This window comes from Hypanus sabinus, chromosome 3 (assembly GCF_030144855.1).
Source record: "Hypanus sabinus isolate sHypSab1 chromosome 3, sHypSab1.hap1, whole genome shotgun sequence".
Classification (NCBI taxonomy): Eukaryota; Metazoa; Chordata; class Chondrichthyes; order Myliobatiformes; family Dasyatidae; genus Hypanus; species Hypanus sabinus.
Window position 1 is genome coordinate 53,001,545 of NC_082708.1, and position 19,634 is coordinate 53,021,178.

At 40.1% G+C, this 19,634-nt stretch overlaps 1 protein-coding gene across 12 annotated transcripts in view; it reads left to right on the forward strand.

The window, feature by feature from the left end:
• Positions 1-5,147: 5,147 nt before the first annotated feature.
• Positions 5,148-19,634, forward strand: part of upf3a (UPF3A regulator of nonsense mediated mRNA decay) — a 57,789-nt gene continuing 43,302 nt past the window's right edge. For 10 of the 12 annotated variants that reach the window (XR_009511169.1, XR_009511171.1, XR_009511170.1 and 7 more), the window contains exons 1-3: positions 5,148-5,369; positions 16,272-16,378; positions 18,283-18,389. Coding sequence is in view for 8 of the 12 variants with exons in the window: in XM_059964338.1 (XP_059820321.1) it covers positions 5,253-5,369; positions 16,272-16,378; positions 18,283-18,389 (331 nt within the window). In the remaining 4 variants the exon portion in view is untranslated. The remainder of the gene's footprint in view (positions 5,370-16,271; positions 16,379-18,282; positions 18,390-19,634) is intronic. The other 2 variants (XM_059964339.1, XM_059964343.1) reach the window with 1 other exon arrangement.

Here is a 19,634-nt window from a genome sequence, read left to right on the forward strand (position 1 = left end):
TGAACACAGTACATCTATACAAGTGTTTGAGTGTATTTGTTGACATGCCAAATCTCTTCAAACTCCTAATGAAGTACAGTCTTGCCTTCTTTATAGCTGCATCAATATGTTGGGAGCAGGTTATGTCCTCAGAGATCTTGACACCCAGGAACTTGAAACTGCTCATTCTCTCCACTTCTGATCCCTCTATGAGGATTGGTATGTATTCCTTCATCTTACCCTTCCTGAAGTCCACTATTAATTCTTTCATCTTACTGACGTTGAGTGCAAGGTTGTTGCTGCAACACCACTCCACTAGTTGGCATATCTCGCTCATATACACCCTCTCGTTTCCATCTGAGATTCTACCAACAATGATTGTATCATCAGCAAATTTATAGATAGTATTTGAGCTATGCCTAGCCACACAGTCATGGGTATATAGAGAGTAGAGCAGTGGGATAAGCACACACCCCTCGTGTGCACCGGTGTTGATCATCAGTGAGGAGGAGGTATTATCACCAATCCCCACAAATTGAGATCTTCCGGTTAGAAGCAGAATTCAGAATCAGGTTTATCATCACTGGAAACTGTAAAATTTGTTAACTTAGGAAGTCGAGGATCCATCTGCAGAGGGAGATACAGAGTTCCAGGTTCTGTTACGTATCAATCAGGAATGTGGTAATAATGGTGTTAAAAGCTGAGCTATAGTCAATGAACAGCATCCTGAGATAGGTGTTTGTATTGTCCAGGTGGTCTAAGACCATGTGAAGAGCCATTGAGATTGCATCTGGTGTTGACCTATTTGATAGGCAAATTGCAGTGGGTCAAGATCCTTGCTGATGCAGCAGTTCAGTCCCATCATAACCAACCTCTCAAAGTATTTCAGCACTGTCGATGTGAGTGCTACTGGGCGATAGTCATTAAGGCAGCTCACAATATGCTTCTTAGGATGTGTTGTTGAAAATTTTCTTGGCAACTACAGAGCATCAAACCATGTGCAGTTGGTTAACAACTTGCTTCAAGCATACAAAATCATGAAGTGCAACACGTAACTAAAGATTCATTTTCTGCATTCCCAGTTATACTTCTTCCCTACAAATCTTGGCACCGTCAATGACAAGCATAGTGAAAGGTTTCACCAGGACATTACAGTCATGGAGAAACGGTATCAGGGCAACTGGAATCCATCAGTGCTGGCTGATTATCATTGGACACTTAAGCAAGAAGCCTCACACACTGAGTACAAATGAAAATCATCTACAGAACATTTTTAGCTAAGTTGAACTATTGCAAAGTGTCTACATTGTTACGCAAGTAAGCACATTATATTTGATAAAATTTAATTTCTCGTTTCTCTAAATTCCTATGCAATACAAGTATTCTAAAATTATATTTGTGTTCAGCTTCAAGCAGTCTATCATAATCAAAAAAAAATCTGAGGAAGCAACACTTTTGAAGAACATTGTTGTCTAGTGTTATCTATACTTTGTGGATCCAGAACTGGCTTGCCCACAAAAGGTAAGGAATGGTTGTAGATGGGTCATATTCAGCATGGAGGTCAGTGACCAGTGGTATACCTCAGGGATTTGTTCTGGGACCCCTACTCTTTATGATTTTTATAAATGACCTGGATGAAGAAGTGGGGGGATGGGTTAGTAAATTTGCTGATGACACAAAGGTTGGGGGTGTTGTGGATAGTGTGGAGGGCTGTCAGAGGTTTCAGTGGGACGTTGATAGGATGCAAAACTGGGCTGAGAAGTGGCAGATGGAGTTCAACCCAGATAAGTGCAAGGTGGTTCATTTTGATAGGACAAGTATGATGCATTAATGGTAAGACTCTTGGCAGTGTGAAGGATCAGAGGGATCTTGGGGTCCGAGTCCATAGGACACTCAAAGCTGCTACATAGGTTGACTCTGTGGTTAAGAAGGCATACGGTGCATTGGCCTTCATCAATTGTGGGACTGAGTTTAAGAGCTGAGTGGTAATGTTGCAGCTATGTAGGACTGTGGTCAGACCCCACTTGGAGTACTGTGCTCAGTTCTGGTTGCCTCACTACAGGAAGAATGTGGAAACCGTAGAAAGGGTGCAGAGGAGATTTACAAGGATGTTGCCTGGATTGGGGAGCATGACTTATGAGAATAGGTTGAGTGAACTCTTCTTTTCTCCTTGGAGCGACGGAGGATGAAAGGTGACCTGATAGAGGTGTTCAAGATAATGAGAGGCATTGATGGTGTGAATAGTCAGAGGCTTTTCCCCAGGGCTGAAATGGGTAGCATGAGAGGGCATAATTTTAAGGTGCTTGGAAGTAGGTACAGAGATATCAGGGGTAAGTTTTTTACGCAAAGAGTGGGAGTGCATGGAATGGGCTGCCAGCAGCAATGGTGGAGGTGGAAACAATAGGATTTTTTAAGAGACTCCTGGATGGCTACATGGAGCTTAGAAAAATAGAGAGCTATGGGTAAAGCTTAGGTAGCTCTAAGGTAGGGACATGTTTGGCACAGCTTTGTGGGCTGAAGGGCCTGTATTGTGCTGTAGGTTTTCTATGTTTCTATACTGTCTGCTGAAGGGTCTCGGCCTGAAACCTCGACTGTACTTTTTCCACAGATGCTGCTGAGTTCCTCTAGCATTTGCTGTGTGTTGCTTAGATTGCCAGCATCTGCGGATTTTCTCGTTTGTTATCTATACACTGCTCTTATTATAACCCTTTTCTTAATTTTATACAGCAGCTTTCTCTTACCCAAAAATGTAGAACATCAAGATTGCTGCATGAAATTTCAACTGTGACCCATTTTCCCAATTAAACAAATATATCATTGACAATCTTAGGCACTATTATTTATTCATTTAATTCTATGCTGTTGATTCTATGTGTTTATGAATCTCTACTATATCTTGCACACATTTGTTATTTTTGAAAAAATTTTGCAGTAGGTTTATTTCCTGACACAATCAACAGGTAAAACTATTCCACAAGACATCAGAAGGTGGACTTTAAGAAATACCATCGATACGAATTAAATGGAGTAACTGTCATCACATTAACATCCAGGATACCTTCAAAAGCCAATGGCTCAAAAAGATAGCATTCATCATTAAGGACCCCGGTCGCCCGAGACATGCACACTTTTCATTGCTACCATCAAGCAGGAGATCCAGGACCCTGAAGACACACGTTCAACATTTCAGAAACAGCTTCTCCCCATCTGCCATCAGATTTAGAATGGATAATGAACCAACAAACACCACTTCTACTTTTCTCCTCTTTTTGCACTACTTATTTAGTTTTCTTTTTTATATATACTTATTGTAATTTATAGTTTTTATAATCATGCAGTGCAATGTACTGGATGCCACAAAACAACAAATTTCATGCCAGTGATATTAAACCCGATTCTGAATTGCAGGAAAGCATGGAAATTCTCCTTGTGACAAAATTCATCTCTCAACAACAGCAGCAAGATAGATTCCATAGTTACCTCATTGTTCTCTGCTGAATCCTGTTCCACAATTCTGATAGATTTTCATAGTGTGTACCAGAAAATCTTTTGAAATTACATCCACAGGGAGTTAGAGATCTATTCTTGATTCCGTGTAAACTAATGGTATAATTTGGGAGCAAAAGTGAGTAATTGTAAAAAAAATAACCTAGTATTAATCAACATGAATTCAGAATAATCCCATACTTAATCAACCTTTTTGATTTTTTTGAGGAAATCTGTTACCAAAAAATTATGAGAAGTCATCACATCACATTGTGCCCAGACTTACAAAAGATAATTCATCTGGATATTCCCTCAAGAATGAATATGAGTCAAACTAAATATTGGAAATAGTTGAGAAGCCAACTGAAGAATAAAAGACAATGCATTTGTGAGAGGAATCTTTTTGGGATGCAAGGGGAATATTAAGTGGTATATCAGGGGTTGATATTTCTTGGTTTAGAGGTCCTTTGAGGTTAAGGACCAAACAGCTGTAACAATTCATCCTTACAGAGTATGTCAACAATGGTTTTGATGCCTGCCACAAATTCACGGTGTTCAAGACTCAAGGATATGGGGATCTTCAACAATTTTGTACACTGCAGGGGACAAAGTGGTCAGGTATGTGTATGATCAGGAAAATACATTATCTGTTCAAGTTCATATTTGTGCATAATACCCAGTCAGGTTTACAGAATACTGTGTTTTGCTCTGAAAGTCAAATCAAATTTTGTTGAAGGGAAAATAAGTAATTTCACTGTTTTCCATTGAAATGAAAACAGATAGAGGTGCTGCTTCATGGGTTCAGCAACACATATTTGATCCTGACCCCTGGTGCTATCTGTGTGGAGATATCCTGTTATCCCTAAATCTACCTGATACAGATGAAGACAGATTAATTTCTTATCTTAAAAATAGGCCTTCCACAATGGAAAAAAGGTTACTTGTTCAGACGTCCAAAGTGAGATTTTAACCATCATCTTGACTAAGGCTCGTGATTTTCACTGTCAGATCAAATTATGTGCTCAATATTCTAAGATGGTAGGGTTCAAGGATTTTACTGATAACATTTTTCAAATAAGTAATGTCATTTACCAATTCAGAGAAAATCATACAAACCAATTTATAGTGATGAAAACATGCTACATTTTTGTTCCCCCTTTCCATAAACACTTTTAACCTTGAATGTTAAATTTTCTTTCATCCTCGCTATTCAATTAAATTTCCAACACCCTGCCGACATGAGAATTACCTAACAGCACACCAATCCAGTTTTGATAGCTTATTGCTAATGAACGTAGCTTTCATCAGCGTTCACACCCCAAATCCACTTTTTGTACAATTAATGCACACCTTTTGGTATTTTTATCACACCGAATAATTACCCTCTTTCTCACTGGTTATTGGGGATCTTGTTTCTGCACCTATCCTCATTCTCAGAACGCTACTGTATTTTTAAAATTTTTATTTAGAGATAGAGCGTGGAAAATCTAGCCCAATGATTCTCGATCCTCGGCTGGACGTCGTTTTTGAAGAAACCATCCCTCCTTTCTACAAAATCAGTTCTTTGTTGTTTCTGAGCAGGGGCTGTTCACGAAAGTAGAATGATATTTAGGCGGACTGACGCGCAAAACGCTTGCATGGTTGAAGTCTAAGCTGAAGTTGCGATCGGATCGCGACCGCCAGCTGGGGCCAGGCCAGCCAATGGGAGAGCGGCAGCGAAGCGTGCGCGATACTCTCGCGATAGGCGGCGCTTCCATCGCCAAGGAAGAGAGAGGCGCGTCTGCGGAATGAAAGAGGAGAAGGAGAACAAGGGACGAGAGCGGCGAGTGGAGATCCAGTTCCGAGACAGAGACGACGGCGAGAAGCGGAAAGAAAAGGATGAGAAGAAGGAGGTGCTCACTAAGGTAGGGGCCGTGCTGCCTGCCTTTTAATCTGAAGCGAATCGTTTCTTTTGTCGAGAGCGTTACGGGGTCTCCATGGTGACGTGAGAGTTAAAACGGCGAGACGAATAAAGCGAGCGCTTGCGATGATTGACAGCTGGCGAACTAATCCGAGCCGGAGGGAGGGCACGAGGTGCCTTTGGCCGCAACTGTCAGTCCTCGGGGCTCTCCTGCTGCTTCGGGTCCCCGGCTGATGGTCCCACGCACTAGACAATGCTAGTATAGAAATTTTCAAACGACTACCTGAGAAAAACGTACATTGTTAATCCACTGTAAACCGATCGTAGGCAACCTGCTGCATTCTCTTATCAAATTGATGCTTACAAGACAGGAGACGGCTCTTGATTATCCTTTGAATCACTTGTAATATTTGCTGTAGGAAAGAGGGAGGAAAAATGGGGAAAATACACAACGAATCCTAAGACGGGTTATCTCACTGCAGTAATTTCGAAAGTATGTCAGTCTTTACGGAAAATATAATTTAATATAAGTTAATTTAAAATACTAAGTGATTTAAAAGAAATTCCACTAATGGTGTCAATATTTTGCACATTTTTAATTAGCCCAATACATCTATTAATTCGTTGTAAGCTAGACACGTTTTTAATATGGCACGATTTCTTTGTAAGCACATAGACTGGAAAGCCAATGATAGCTCTATAGTAATTGTCTGTGTGAGGGGAAGGAAAATAGTTGTAACCAATGTGGTCAACCAATTTAAGGCATTAATTGTATTTCTCTAGAACAGCTGGATTTTTTTAAACATAGTACTGTAGATTGAAATGGAATTGGTTTATTATTATATGTACTATATACAATGAAAAGCTTGCCTTCCATACTTCATACAGATCAAACTATTACAGTGCATTGAGGTAGAACAAGATAAAATAAATAACCATACAGAGAAAATGTAGATAAACAATAAGATTCAAGGTCCTAACGCTGCAGATGGTGAGGTCGAGGTAATTTTATCCCACTGAGGAACCATTGAATAGTCTTATAAGGACGGGATAGTAGCTGCTCTTAGGTCTAGTGGCATATGCTTTCAGACTTTTGTATCTTCTGCCCAATAGAAGAGAGGAAAATAGAGAATGTCTGGGATGGGCGGGGTCAGCTTGCTTTACTAAGGCAATGAGAAATATAGTCTGAGTACATAGCGGGGAGTCTGGTTTTGGTTTCAGAGATCTGTTTTGTTTTGCTGGCATGGAGAGAAAGTTGTTTGCATGACACCTGACACCCTTTTTACTAAACTCATCTCCTTCGGTGGTGTAATCTCAGAGCTGGAGTTCTTGCCGAATCTGGCCACACGGTCATGGATGTACAGACAGTAGAAAAGGGACAAGGACACAATCTGTGGAGCATTAGTATTTAGAATAATAGTGGCGGAGGCGTTGCTGCCTATCCTTACTGCTGCTTAGGGAGTCAAGAATCCAATTGCTGACCTTGTCTGGATGTTTTTGTGTGTCAAGGTCAGCTCCTTGAAGCACACAATGATGGTCCATATCGGAACCCCTGGGTGGTAGTTGTTAACTTGTTTTCCCCAGGTACTGGGATGATAGTGGTATTCTTTAAGCAGGTGGGAGCTACAGACTGAAGCGAGGAGAGGTTAAAATGTCTAAAATTACTCGTCCCATCTGCACAGGATCTGCAAATCTGACAAACTTGTATGTTTTGTTCATTAATGCACTAAATTATCTTTATATTCTAATATGGGCAATTAATTTTATAATCGTTTAAGAATTTTATTGGGATAAAATTAGTTTGTGTATTGATCTTTAGGAGAACCAAGTTTTCATTTCTGCAGGTATATGATTTTTTTAAAACAGTGAATCCTTTCAGCACTTTTATTGCTTTCAATATAAGAGTAATACCAACAGAACTGAAAATTTAGACTCAGCTCAGTTCTGTATAAATTAAAATAGAACTTGTATTGGACCCTATTATTGAAGTATTTAGAATTTTTCTAAGTACTTTTGTTGAAGATATTTAATTTATTTAAAGGAGTTGCATTGAAACATAGAAATCTACAGCTTTTTACAGGCCCTTCAGCCCACAGTGCTGTGCGACCATGTAACCTACTCTAGAAACTGCCTAGAATTTCTCTACTGCATAGTCCTCTATTTTTCTAAGCTCCATGTACCTATCTAAGAATCTCTTAAAAGACCCTGTCCGAGGCGTTGACAGTTTATTGTCACTGGCATGTGACATGAAATTTGTTAACTTAACAGCAGCAGTTCAATGCAATACATAATCTAGAAGAGAAGAAAAAAATAATAAGTAAATCAATTACAGTATATGTATATTGAATAGATTAAAAACATGCAAAAAAAAATACTGAATATTTTAAAAAGTGAGGTAGTGCCCAAGGGTTCAATGTCCATTTAGACATTGGATGGTAGAGGGGAAGAAGCTGTTCCTGAATCACTGAGTGTGTGCCTTCAGGCTTATGTACCTCCTGCCTGATAGTAACAGTGAGAAAAGGGTATGCTCTGGGTGCTGGAGACCTTTAATAATGGATGCTGCCTTTTGAGACACTGCTCCCTGAAAATGTCCTGGGTACTTTGTAGGCTAGTACCCAAGATGAAGCTGACTAGATTTACAACCCTCTGCAGCTTCTTTTGATCTTTTGCAGTAGCCTCCCGCCCCCATACCAGACAGTGGTATGGTACTAAACAGCCTGTCAGAATGCTCTCCACGGTACAACTATAGAAGTTTTTGAGTGTATTTGTTGACATGCCAAATCTTTTTAAACTCCTAATGAAATATAACCACTGTCTTGCCTTATAACTACATCAATATGTTGTGACCAGATTAGACCCTCAGAGATCTTCACACCCAAGAACTTGAAACTAACTGCTCACTCTCTCCACTTCTGATCCCTCTATGAGGAGTAGTATGTGTTCCTTCATTTTACCTTTCCTGAAGTCCACAATTAGCTCTTTCATTTTACTGACGTTGAGTGCTGGGCTGTTGCTGTGGCACCACTCCACTAGTTGGCATATCTCACTCCTGTATGTCCTCTCGTCACCACCTGAGATTCTACCAACAATGGTTGTACCATCAACAAATGTATAGATGGTATTTGAGCTATGCCTAGCCACACAGTCGTGTGTATACAGAGAGTAGAGCAGTGGGCTAAGCACACACCCCTGAGGTGCACCAGTGTTGATCATCAGCGAGGAGGATGTGTTATCACCAATCCGCACAGACTGTGGACTTCCGGTTAGGAAGTCAAGAATACAATTGCAGATGAAGGTACAGAGTCCCAGGTTCTGCAACTTCTCAACTAGGATTGTGGGAATGATAGTATTAAATGCTGAGCTATAGTCAATGAACAGCATCCTGACATAGGTGTTTGTGTTGTCCAGGTGGTCTAAAGACGTGTGGAGAATTACTGAGATTGCATCTGCTGTTCACATATTGTGGCGATAGGCAAATTGCAGTGGGTCCAGGTCCTTGCTGATGCAGGAGTTCAGTCTCGCCATAACCAACCTCTCAAAGCATTTCCTCACTGTCAATGTGAGTGCTACCGGGCAATAGTCATTAAGGCAGCTCACATTATTCTTCTTAGGCACTGGTATAATTGTTGCCTTTTTGAAGCAAGTGGGAACTATCGTTTGTAGCAGTGAGAGGTTGAAAATGTCATTAAATACTCCCGCTAGTTGGTTGGCACAGGTTTCCAGAGCCTTACCAGGTGTTCCATTGGGACCTTCTGTCTTGCAAGGGTTTACTCTCTTTAAAGACAGCCTAACATCGGCTTCTGAGACAGAGATCACAGGGTCAGCAGGTGCAGCAGGGATCTTCACACCTGTAGTTGTGTTCTCCCTTTCAAAGTGGGCATAAAAGGCATTGAGTTCATCTGGCAGTAAAACATTGCTGCCATTCATGCTATTGGGTTTTGCTTTGTAGGAAGTAACGTCTTGCAAATCCTGCCATAATTGCCGTGCATTCAATGTCACCTCTGCTTGTTTGAAATTGTCTCTTTGCCTTTGAAATAGACCTCCGCAAATCATTTCTGGTACAGACCAGGTTCATCAGACTTGAATAACACAGATCTAGCCTTTAGCAGACGATGTACCTCCTGGTTCATCCACGGCTTTTGGCTTGGGAATGTACAGTAAGTCTTTGTGGGCACACACTCATTCACACAGGTTTTAATGAAGTCGGTAACAACTGCAGCATACTCATCCAGGTTCGAAGGTGAATCCCTAAATACAGTCCAGTCCACTAATTCAAAGCAGTCCTGTAGGCATTCCTGTGTTTCCCCTGTACATACCTTCTTAGTCCTTTCTACTGGTGCTGCAATCTTCAGTCTCTGCCTATACTCCGGGAAGTCTCATCACTTGGCTGTACTTATACTCCCTAAGTGAGGGCATGGAATAGCACAGTGGACATTCTTGATGGTGGTGTAGCAATGGTCCAGTGTGTTGTTTCCTCTGGTATTGCAAGTGATTTGTTGATGGTAATTGCTTAGTGATTTTTTTTCTGACTGGCCTGGTTAAAATCTCCCAAAATGATGATTAGTGTGTGCTGTTTTGTGCATGTTGATCCCATTGCTCAGATGATCTAAAGCCTGCTTGACATTGGCCTTGGGTGGAATGTATACTACTACCAAAATGACCCCAGAGAACTCCTGTGGTAGGTAAAAAGGATGGCACTTAACTGCTAGATATTCCTTTCCATGCACCAATCACTCTCTGTGTAGAAAAACGTACCTCTGACACCCCAACTGTACCTACTTCCAAGCACCTTAAATCTATGCCCCCTTGTGTTAGCTATTTCAGCCCTGGGGAAAAAGCCTCTGGCTATCCACATGATCAATGCCTCTCATCATCTTATACACCTCTATCAGGCCATCTGTCATCTTCTGTTGCTCTAAGTAGAAAAGGCCAAGTTCACTCAACCTATTCTCATAAAGCATGCTCTTCAATCTAGGCAACTGTAAATCTCCTCTGCACTCAGTCTATAGTATCCACATCCTTCCTGTGGTGAGGTGACCAGAACTGAACGTAGTACTCCAAGTGGGGTCTAACTAAGTTCTTACATAGCTGTAACGTTACCTCACGGCTCTTGAACTCAATCTCGTGGTTGTTGAAGACCAACACACCATGTGCCTTCTTAACAACAGTGTCAACCTACGCAGCAGCTTTGAGTGTCCTATGGACATGAGCCCCAAGATCTCTCTGATCCTCCACACTGCCAAGCGTCTTGCCATTAATATTATATTGTCTTCAAATTTGACCTACCAAAATGAACCACTTCACACTTATCTGGGTTGAACTCCATCTGCCACTTCTCAGCCCAGTTCTGCATCCTATCTATGTTACAATATCCTGTTGTAACCTCTGATAACCCTCCATACTATCCACAACACCCCAACTTTTGTGTCATCAGCAAACTTACTAACCCACCCTTCTACTTCCTCATCCAGGTCATTTACAAAAATCACAAAGAGAAGAAGTCCCAGAACAGACCCCTGCAGAACACCACTGATAGCCGACCTCAATGCAGAACCATCTACAACCACCCTTTGCCTTCTGTGGGCAAGCTAATTCGGAATCCACAAAGCGAAGTCTCCCTGGATCCCATGCCTCCTTACTTTCTGAATGAGCCTTTCATGGGGAACCTTACTGAAATCCATATACACTACATCCATTGCTCTACCTTCATCAATGTGTTTTGTTACATCCTCAAAGTATTCCATCAGGCTCGTACGGCATGATCTGCCCTTGACAAAGCCATGCTGACTATCCCTAATCAGATTGTGTCTCTCCAAATGCTCATAAATCCTGCCTTTCAGGATCTTCTCCAACAACTTGTTCACCTTTGAAGTAAAACTCACTGGTCTATAATTTCATCTCTAGACTAATCTCTAGTCCTCTTCTTGAACAAGGGAACAACATTTGCAACCCTCCAATCCTCTGGTACTTCTCCTTTCCCAAATGATGATGCAGAGATCCAGTGCATCCGCTTTCTTAATGTTTATGTGCTCAAACATTTCAGTCCACTGTAAGTCATCCCTGTAATTGCCAAGGTCCTTTTTACTGGTGAATACTAAGCAAAGTATTTATTAATACCTCCGCTACCTCCTGCAGCTCCATGAACACATCTCCACTACCGCACATGAATGGTCCTGTTCTCACACAGCTCATCCTCTTGCTCTTCACAAACTTGTAGAATGCCTTGGGACTTTCCCTAATCCTGCCTGCCAAGGCCTTTTTGTGGCCCCTTCTAGCTCTCCTAATTTAATTCTTAAGCTCCTTCCCGGCAACCCTGTAATTTTCTAAAGCTCTAACAGTGCCTAGTTTCTTAAACCTTTCATAAGCTTTTCTTCTTAACTAGATTTTCTAAATTCTTTTACATGATGGTTCTTTTACATTCTTTGTACACCATGGTTCTTTTACACTACCATCCTTTCCCTGCCTCAATGGAACATACCTATGCAGAAAGCCATGCAAATGTTCTATAAACATTTGCCACATTTCTGCCATGCTTTTCCTTGAGAATATCTGCTCCCAGTTTATGCTCCCAGTAGAGGAGGCCATGGATAGACATATCAGAATGGGAATGAGATGTGGAATTAAAATGTGTGGCCACTGGGAGATACTGCTTTCTCTGGCGGACAGAGCTATGGAAAAGAGTAAACAGTCGATGCTTTGGGTAGAGACCTTTCATCAAGACTGGAAAGAAAGAGGAAAGGTCAGACTAAGAAGGTGGGAGAGGGAATGGAGGAGTACAAGGTGGTAGGTGATATGTAAAACAGGGAGAGAGGGAGGGGATAAAGTATAAAGCTGGGAAGTTGATTGGTGAAAGAGATAGGGATCTCTGGGTAGCCACCCATTTCACTTCTATTTCCCATTCCCATTCTGCCATGTCAGTCCTTGGCCTCCTCTACTGCTGCGATGAGGCCACACTCAGGTTGGAGCAGCAACCCCTTATACTGTGTGTGGGTAGCCTCCAACTTAATGGCATGAACATCAATCTTTTGAACTTCTGGTAATTGTCCACCTCCTTTCCTTCACCATTCTCCATTCTTGTTTCCCTCTCTCACCTTATTTCCTTACCTGCTCATTACCTCCCTCTGATGCTCCTCCATCCTTTCTTCCATGGTCTTCTATCCACTCCTATCAGATTCCCCCTTCTCCAGCTCTTTACCTCTTTCACCAGTCAACTTCTTGACTCTTTTCTTCACCCCTCCCTCTCTCCCTGTTTCACCTATCATTTACTACCTTGTACTTTTCCTCCCCCTCCCCACCTTCTTACTCTGACTTCTTTTTTTCCAGACCCAATGAAGGGTCTCGGCCTGAAACATTTACTCTTTGCCATAGCTACTGCCTGGCCTGCTGAGTTCCTCCAGCGTTTTGTGGAAATTACTATATTATTGTTTTTAGGCATTTGTTTACATTGATTTATCTGATTTAATTAATTTTTATCAGGGTAGATGATTCGTTTTAGAACTCTTCTGGCTAAATGGTATATTCAGTATAGGAAATATTGTACTTAACAAAAAAAAGTATATACTTTTCAACCTTTCCAGGAGATATCTTAGGATATTGGAAGGGGGAAGAGACCTTATTGTGATGCATGAAGTACACAATTGTGTTGGTTTGGCTGGACAAACCAGACGGCCATTTCCTGATGGTTAATTCACTGTTAAATACCCTCATCCTCTCAGTATCAATTACCAAGCTTCAAAACCTGGGCCTCTGTATCTTCCCCTGCAACTAGACCAGGGGTGGGCAAACTTTTTGACTTGAGGGCCACAAAGGGTTCTAAAATTTGACAGGGGGGCCGGGCCAGGAGCAGATGGACGGAGTGTTTTGGTAATACACCTCATAAGAGAAAATAAAATATCATGGGATATGTAGAAAACATGTGCTTTAATTTCAATTGAAAATGAACAAATGCATTACAACAAAATATCTGTCTTTGAAGTCCCATGGTATTTAGCTATTTATTGAAATGTCTTTTAAAACACTGAAAATTAAATGAATAAAATACAGCTTTTTTAATAGTAACAGTTATTATTTTAAAGCACTGAAAATCTTGTTATCCTTCAAGATATTATCATCATCACTCTCCTCCTGACTGTCTTTATTTCAAAAACGGTAGGAGATGCAGGTCTACTTGTCCTGCTCCTTCTTATTCAATTGTCCCCTGTGCCAAAACTCAACAACGACCCGCACAATGACAGAACAGTGAGAGCGCGCCAATATGCGGAGCTCTGTGCTCGCAAATCCCCACAGGCTATCTCCCTTAGCCGGAACGCTGGCTAATTGTGAGCCGGTTCGGATGTGCCAGGAAATGGGTCATCACAAGGTCACAAAGTAAAGCGCAAATGTGGAGTAATACGCTGCACCTCAACAAAGGTCAATGTATATAGAGTGCGTCATCTATTGGGAAGACGCCAGAATTGCGGGGAAAAAACGTTAACAAGGTTTATTAATATAATTTCATCAAGTTCTGCGGGCCGGATTAAAAAGCTTAATCTGCGGGCCGTAGTTTGCCCATGCCTGAACTAGTCCCTTGATTTCCTTATCTGGAGACCATAGTCAAAATGATTGGATAATAATATCCTGTTGCTGACAATTGACACGGGCACATCTCAAGCTTGCTTGTTAGCCCACTGTTCAACTCTTTACACTGAAGTCTGAATGGCCAAACACAGTTAAAACACACACACACTCACACACTCACACACACTTATTTATTCATTCATTCATTCCTTCACCAATGACACCACTGTTGTCGGTAGAATCCCAATAAAGTGGCCTAAGAGGAGTGAGATAGGTTGCAATTACAACATCACAGTTGATGTCAGCAAGACCAAAGAATTGATAATGGACTTAAGAAGTGGAAGTTGGGAGAACACATATCAGTCCTCAGTGAGGGCTTAGTACTGGAAAGGATGAGTAGCTTTAAGTTCCTGGGTGTCTACATGTCAGAAAATCTATTTTAGGGCAAACACATTGATGCAATCACGAAGAAGACATGGCAGCAGCTCTACTTCATTAGGAATTTGATATGTCACCAAAGATTCTGGCAAGCACTATAAATGTACAGAAGAAATCACTCTGACTGGTTGCATCATAGCCTGGTATAGAGGCTACAACGTGCAAGATTGCAAGAGGCTACGAGGATTGTAGCCTCAGCCAGCTCTATCACAAGCACAACCCTTCCTGCCATCAAGGACATCTTCAAGAAGTGGTGCTTCAAGAAAGCAGCTTGCACCACTATGGATTTTCACCATCTGGAACATGCCCTCTTTGCATTACTGCCATCTGTGAGGAGCTACATGAGCCTGAAGCCTCATACTCAACCTTTCAGAAACAGCTTCTTCCCTTCTGCCATCTGATTTCTGAACAGGCCATAAACACTATCTCGTTATTCCTTTTGGCTTCCATTTTTTATTTATTTTTAATCTATAGTAATTTTTATGTCTCTGCATAGTGCTGCTGCAAAATAACAAATTTCATGACATTTAAGTACATGATCATTCTGATTCTGATCATGGGTATATTTATAATTTTTAACAGAAAAACATATTGCTTAACTGAATTGTATTTTGTGTTGTTTGTATTTTTCTTCATTAGTGGTCATTGTATGGTCCTTTGTCCTCTGATTCTATCCCCTCAATTCTACTCATTTGTTATATCATTAGTTTGAAGACGTGCTCATACTTTGAAATGCTAATTTGGGTATTTTTAGAAGATACTAATTCCTTGTTTTAAACTTATACCTGCAAAGGTAATTTTGCCATTTGTCACTGTGTGATTGATTTATTTAGAACAAATGCCGTTTCACTTGGATAAATTTAGTTCTTCATGTCATCATTGGCAATGTCAACATAGAGATTTCCAAAACAAAAATGCCACTGTTCCTGCCTTTTGATAAGAGCCAATTTAACTTTTTTTGATAGACCTACTGAACTATAACCTAACTGGATTCTGCATACCTCTTTTACCTTTGTATTTTATTTCCTGAAAAAAAATAAAATTTCATGTCTGTATATCTTGCCATTTTTTAGGGACTAAGAGGGCTTGAGTACTGAAATCCCTCTACTATGAATTAATTTTATTGTAATTTTTTTTAGAATTTGGGGAAATAAAATCGCCTCAAAAATTTTCCTGTATTGACTTGTATATAGTCAATGTGATGATTCTATATCCTTGAAGTCACTGAACATATTCCTGGCACTTATCCCTGGTAACTTTCTCAGCAGTCTGAAAAACAACAGTTGCTCTTTTCAGTCCTCTAACCAATTTCCATTATTTTGATGTTTTCTGGCAAAACTATATCCTGTTTTTTGTATCTTGTTTATGTTTTGATCTAAAAACCACCTATTTTAACCTGATTTTGGGGGAGGGGACCCTGCTTAAAATTGTCTTGGTAATGTTTGCTTTACTTAACTATTTGTTTGAGAAATGAAAATTCTTAATTCAAAATTTTCAGTTTTTGACTGTAAATCCATATAATTTTAAGCACAACATCTTATAGATATGGAGGAAGTTCTGATGTAAATACAATGTTCAGAAACATCCCTCAAGATCTCTTCATCCATTACAGAGGTCTTATACCATTACCAGCATAAAATGTCTATCAGCTTAAAAATTGGATTGTGTATTAATTATAGCCCAAATTTGTTTGATTTCTGATAAATGCTGTTTTCTTAAAGCTTGTCAAAATGTGAAACTCATGAATGTGAAGCCAAAGTTTAAAATGTAATGGAAGCAAAACCCCAGGAATCTATTGAGGAAATGATTGGATATGACTTGTGCCTCAATTAATTAATAAACTAAAATGGAAAAAATATTCTTGTTCCATAATTTGGAAAATCCCTTTATTCCTTTGTTCAATTATCTGTAGGTGGTGATTAGGCGTTTACCTCCTAACCTAACCAAAGCACAGCTGGAAGAGCAACTACATCCACTACCTACGCATGATTATTTTGAATTTTGTGCTGCAGATGTAAGGTATGAAATGTATTGGATCCATTTATAACTGTATAATATTAATAAATAAGTTATCAAAAATCAATGAAACATAAGATTCAGTAATTCAAGTCATTCATGTAAAATAAAATATCAGTGGTATTTGGTTTTATACATATGGCTGTTTTTCTAGATCTACTCTATTGTTAAAAATTAAAAGTTGAATTTACTTCCTTTAAAATTAGCTAGCCATTAAGGAAATTATATTTCACTTAACTATTGAAATGGTACTGCTGTATTATTGTAACTTTTCTATCTATAATCTTTGGTAAAATGGATGAACTGGTATTGAATGTTGTTTTTATTTTAAAAAGTTGTTAACATTGAAAACTAGTCTAAATAATTTTTACAACTTGGATGTAATTTTAAGACATACAGCCTTAATATCCAATACGATAGGAATTACTGTACACAGCATAGTGGTTAGCACAAAGCTTTACAATATCTGGGTTCAATTCCCACCACTGCCTGTAAAGAGTTGTACTTTCTCCTTGTGACCCTGTGAGTTTTCTCCCACAGTCCAAAGACATACTGGTTGGTAGGTTAATTGGTCACTGTGAATTGCCCTGCGATTAGGCTAGGATTGAATCAGGGGACTGCTGGGTAGCATGGCTCAAAGGACCAGAAGGTTCTATTCCACGCTGCATCTCAATTTTAAAAATAAATAAATAAATTCCATCCGTTACTAGTGCCCTAAAATGCAAATTTATGAAATACTCCAGCCAGTGCCTTTCCTGCAAGCTGCCTTTTAAAATTTCTTTTTTAAAAAAATAAAGAAAATATTTTTGATAGATAACCTCCTTAAATAACTATCTTTCTCTACTTTCTCTTTTGAAAGAGTTCAAATTTTAAAAGCTTCCACTAAATTTAATAATTAAGTACTTGTTAACTTGCTGCCATGCACTGCCATAAATCAGACATTCTGTATTGTCCACTAATAATGCATTGGAAAGAAAAATCAGAAAGGGATTTAACAGTAAATTACAAATAGGCTAGTTTTTTAAAAAAATGTGGTCTGCCCAGCTTCTTGACTCTGCACCAAGTGGAAGTTCTGCCCTAATATCTTAAGTCCCTCCTCAATACTTATCATCCTGATATCTTCCTTTGGTGAGTGATAATAAACATATTTCATACTTCATTATTGAACAGAAATCACTGCTGCATAACTGGAGAAGCCATCTTTCAAATGAGTTGTTAAAATTAGCCTCCTTTAGTATTTGTAATATATAGTTTATATATGCAGTATATATAATCTCTGTCTTTGAAAAGAAAAACGGAGCTCATTTTGTTGTTTTGGACCTTTGTTACCTTTTTGCAGCTACATAACATTTTCTTATATTGCAAGGGTAACTGCAATTTTTAAAAGATTTTACTGAAAATTATTTAAGATTTTTTTGCCTAAATGGAAGCCAAAATGGAAACACAAAAGCCATTTTATTATGCATTGCACACTTTTTTGGCACTGATGTTCTTTTTGTGAAGGGCTGCACACATTTGCAGTTGTGATTTAAATTATTTATATCTTTTAAATATTTTGAACAGGTTATGTTTACTGAAATGGGTGATGCCTTTTTCATAGAATAGTTACAATATTAGGTTAATACTCTTTGGGTTAGGGGCTGCCAAACTTAGTATTTGCCTTGGAGAAGTCTTCTGGTTTTACTTCAACCTGTAGATTTAAATTGTGCTAACTCCATGATAGTGCAGATTGCACAAAATCGTTTAGTGTTTTTTAAAATTTCTTTCTTTTGTGTTGCTAGTGACTTGCTAATTTTAGATTTTTTTTGATTTGCCAATATCACTTATTGCAGTTGTCAGTTGTTTCATGATACTTATCTATATGTTCTAAATGAAATTGTGAACTATATATCTTTTATTTTTATCAGCCTTTACCCTCATCTGTTCTCCAGAGCTTACATCAATTTTAAAAATCCTGATGATATAATTCTGTTCAGAGACCGATTTGATGGATATATCTTCATTGATAATAAAGGTAAACATGCAAAATGGTTGAGTTACAAATCAAACAATCTAGTCTTCCCATTTTACAGGAAACTTCCATTTACTCATTAAATACCGCAGCTGCTGCATCTCCTGTAATGTCTGTTGGATATCAACATTTATTTGTGTTTGCACCAAAAAGAAATCAAGCTTAATTGCTATTTGTGCAAAAATATTAAATTCTTTCAAACCCACTACCCACTGTTCGCATGTGTGCAGCCGTGAGGTAACTGAAATGCTCTTGCGCACGTAGCCTTTGACGCTGCACAGCTAGGATTTTCTTTTGTATACTGTTAATGTAATTGTGAAGTACCCTGTAATTAATTATATATTAATGAATATAATCCATAAATTTTCTAAATAATAAAAATACCACAATCTTTGAAACATTTTGGAGCTTCAATGTATTTATATTGTCACTGTTTGTCAGGGTTTGGTCCGGTCCGGAGTCCGCGTTCCGGGTCTCGATCTGGTCCGAGTGCCCCGGACTCCGGGTCCTGCAGTTGTCCCTCCCGTCACCCGTGAACTAGTTAGGACCCTCCTGGCTCAAGGAGGCACACCTGTGACTCATTGAGCTGCAGGTGTTTATAAAGGGCCTTGGGACTGGGACCAGGCGGGTGGCCATTTTGTTCTGTTTCCTGTTCTCCGCTGGCACCGAACTCTTCTCTGCATTCTGTTATCCTGCCCGGGCTCAGATCTACTCCTCATCATACTTCTCTGCCCCATACCAGTACTGCCAGGTTGGTCCGCTCCCCCACCTTTCTTCCCATGCGCTGGTCCCACTTCTCCGCTCGTTTGTGTTGTTCACGCGATCACGCTGTCTGTCGACCTTTCCCGATTTTCCTGCTATCATGACTTGTGTTGGTCACCCTGTACCTATGCCCATTCCTACCCCTTGCCTCCATTCTGCCCCGTCCTCCTCTTGCGCCTGAACTCTGGGATTGTGCCCCGCACCCGCCTAGGGGTTCGCATCGTGCCCAGGCCTCCGGTGTTTCTGCCTGGGAGGCGGCCTTACCCAGGATATATGCGGCCCGCCCAGGGAGAGCTCTCCGCCAGCCTATCTAGCCACCTAGACCTGTCTGCCTGCCTGCCTGAACCCCGGGAGCCCGTCTATCTGAACTCGAACTCCGGGAGCCCGCCCCGCCCTGCCTGCCTGACACTCTATCTACCTGAACCCCAGCTCTACCCTTAAATGCCATGGCATCCCCATCCTGTCTTCCCCCTCGTACTTCAGTGT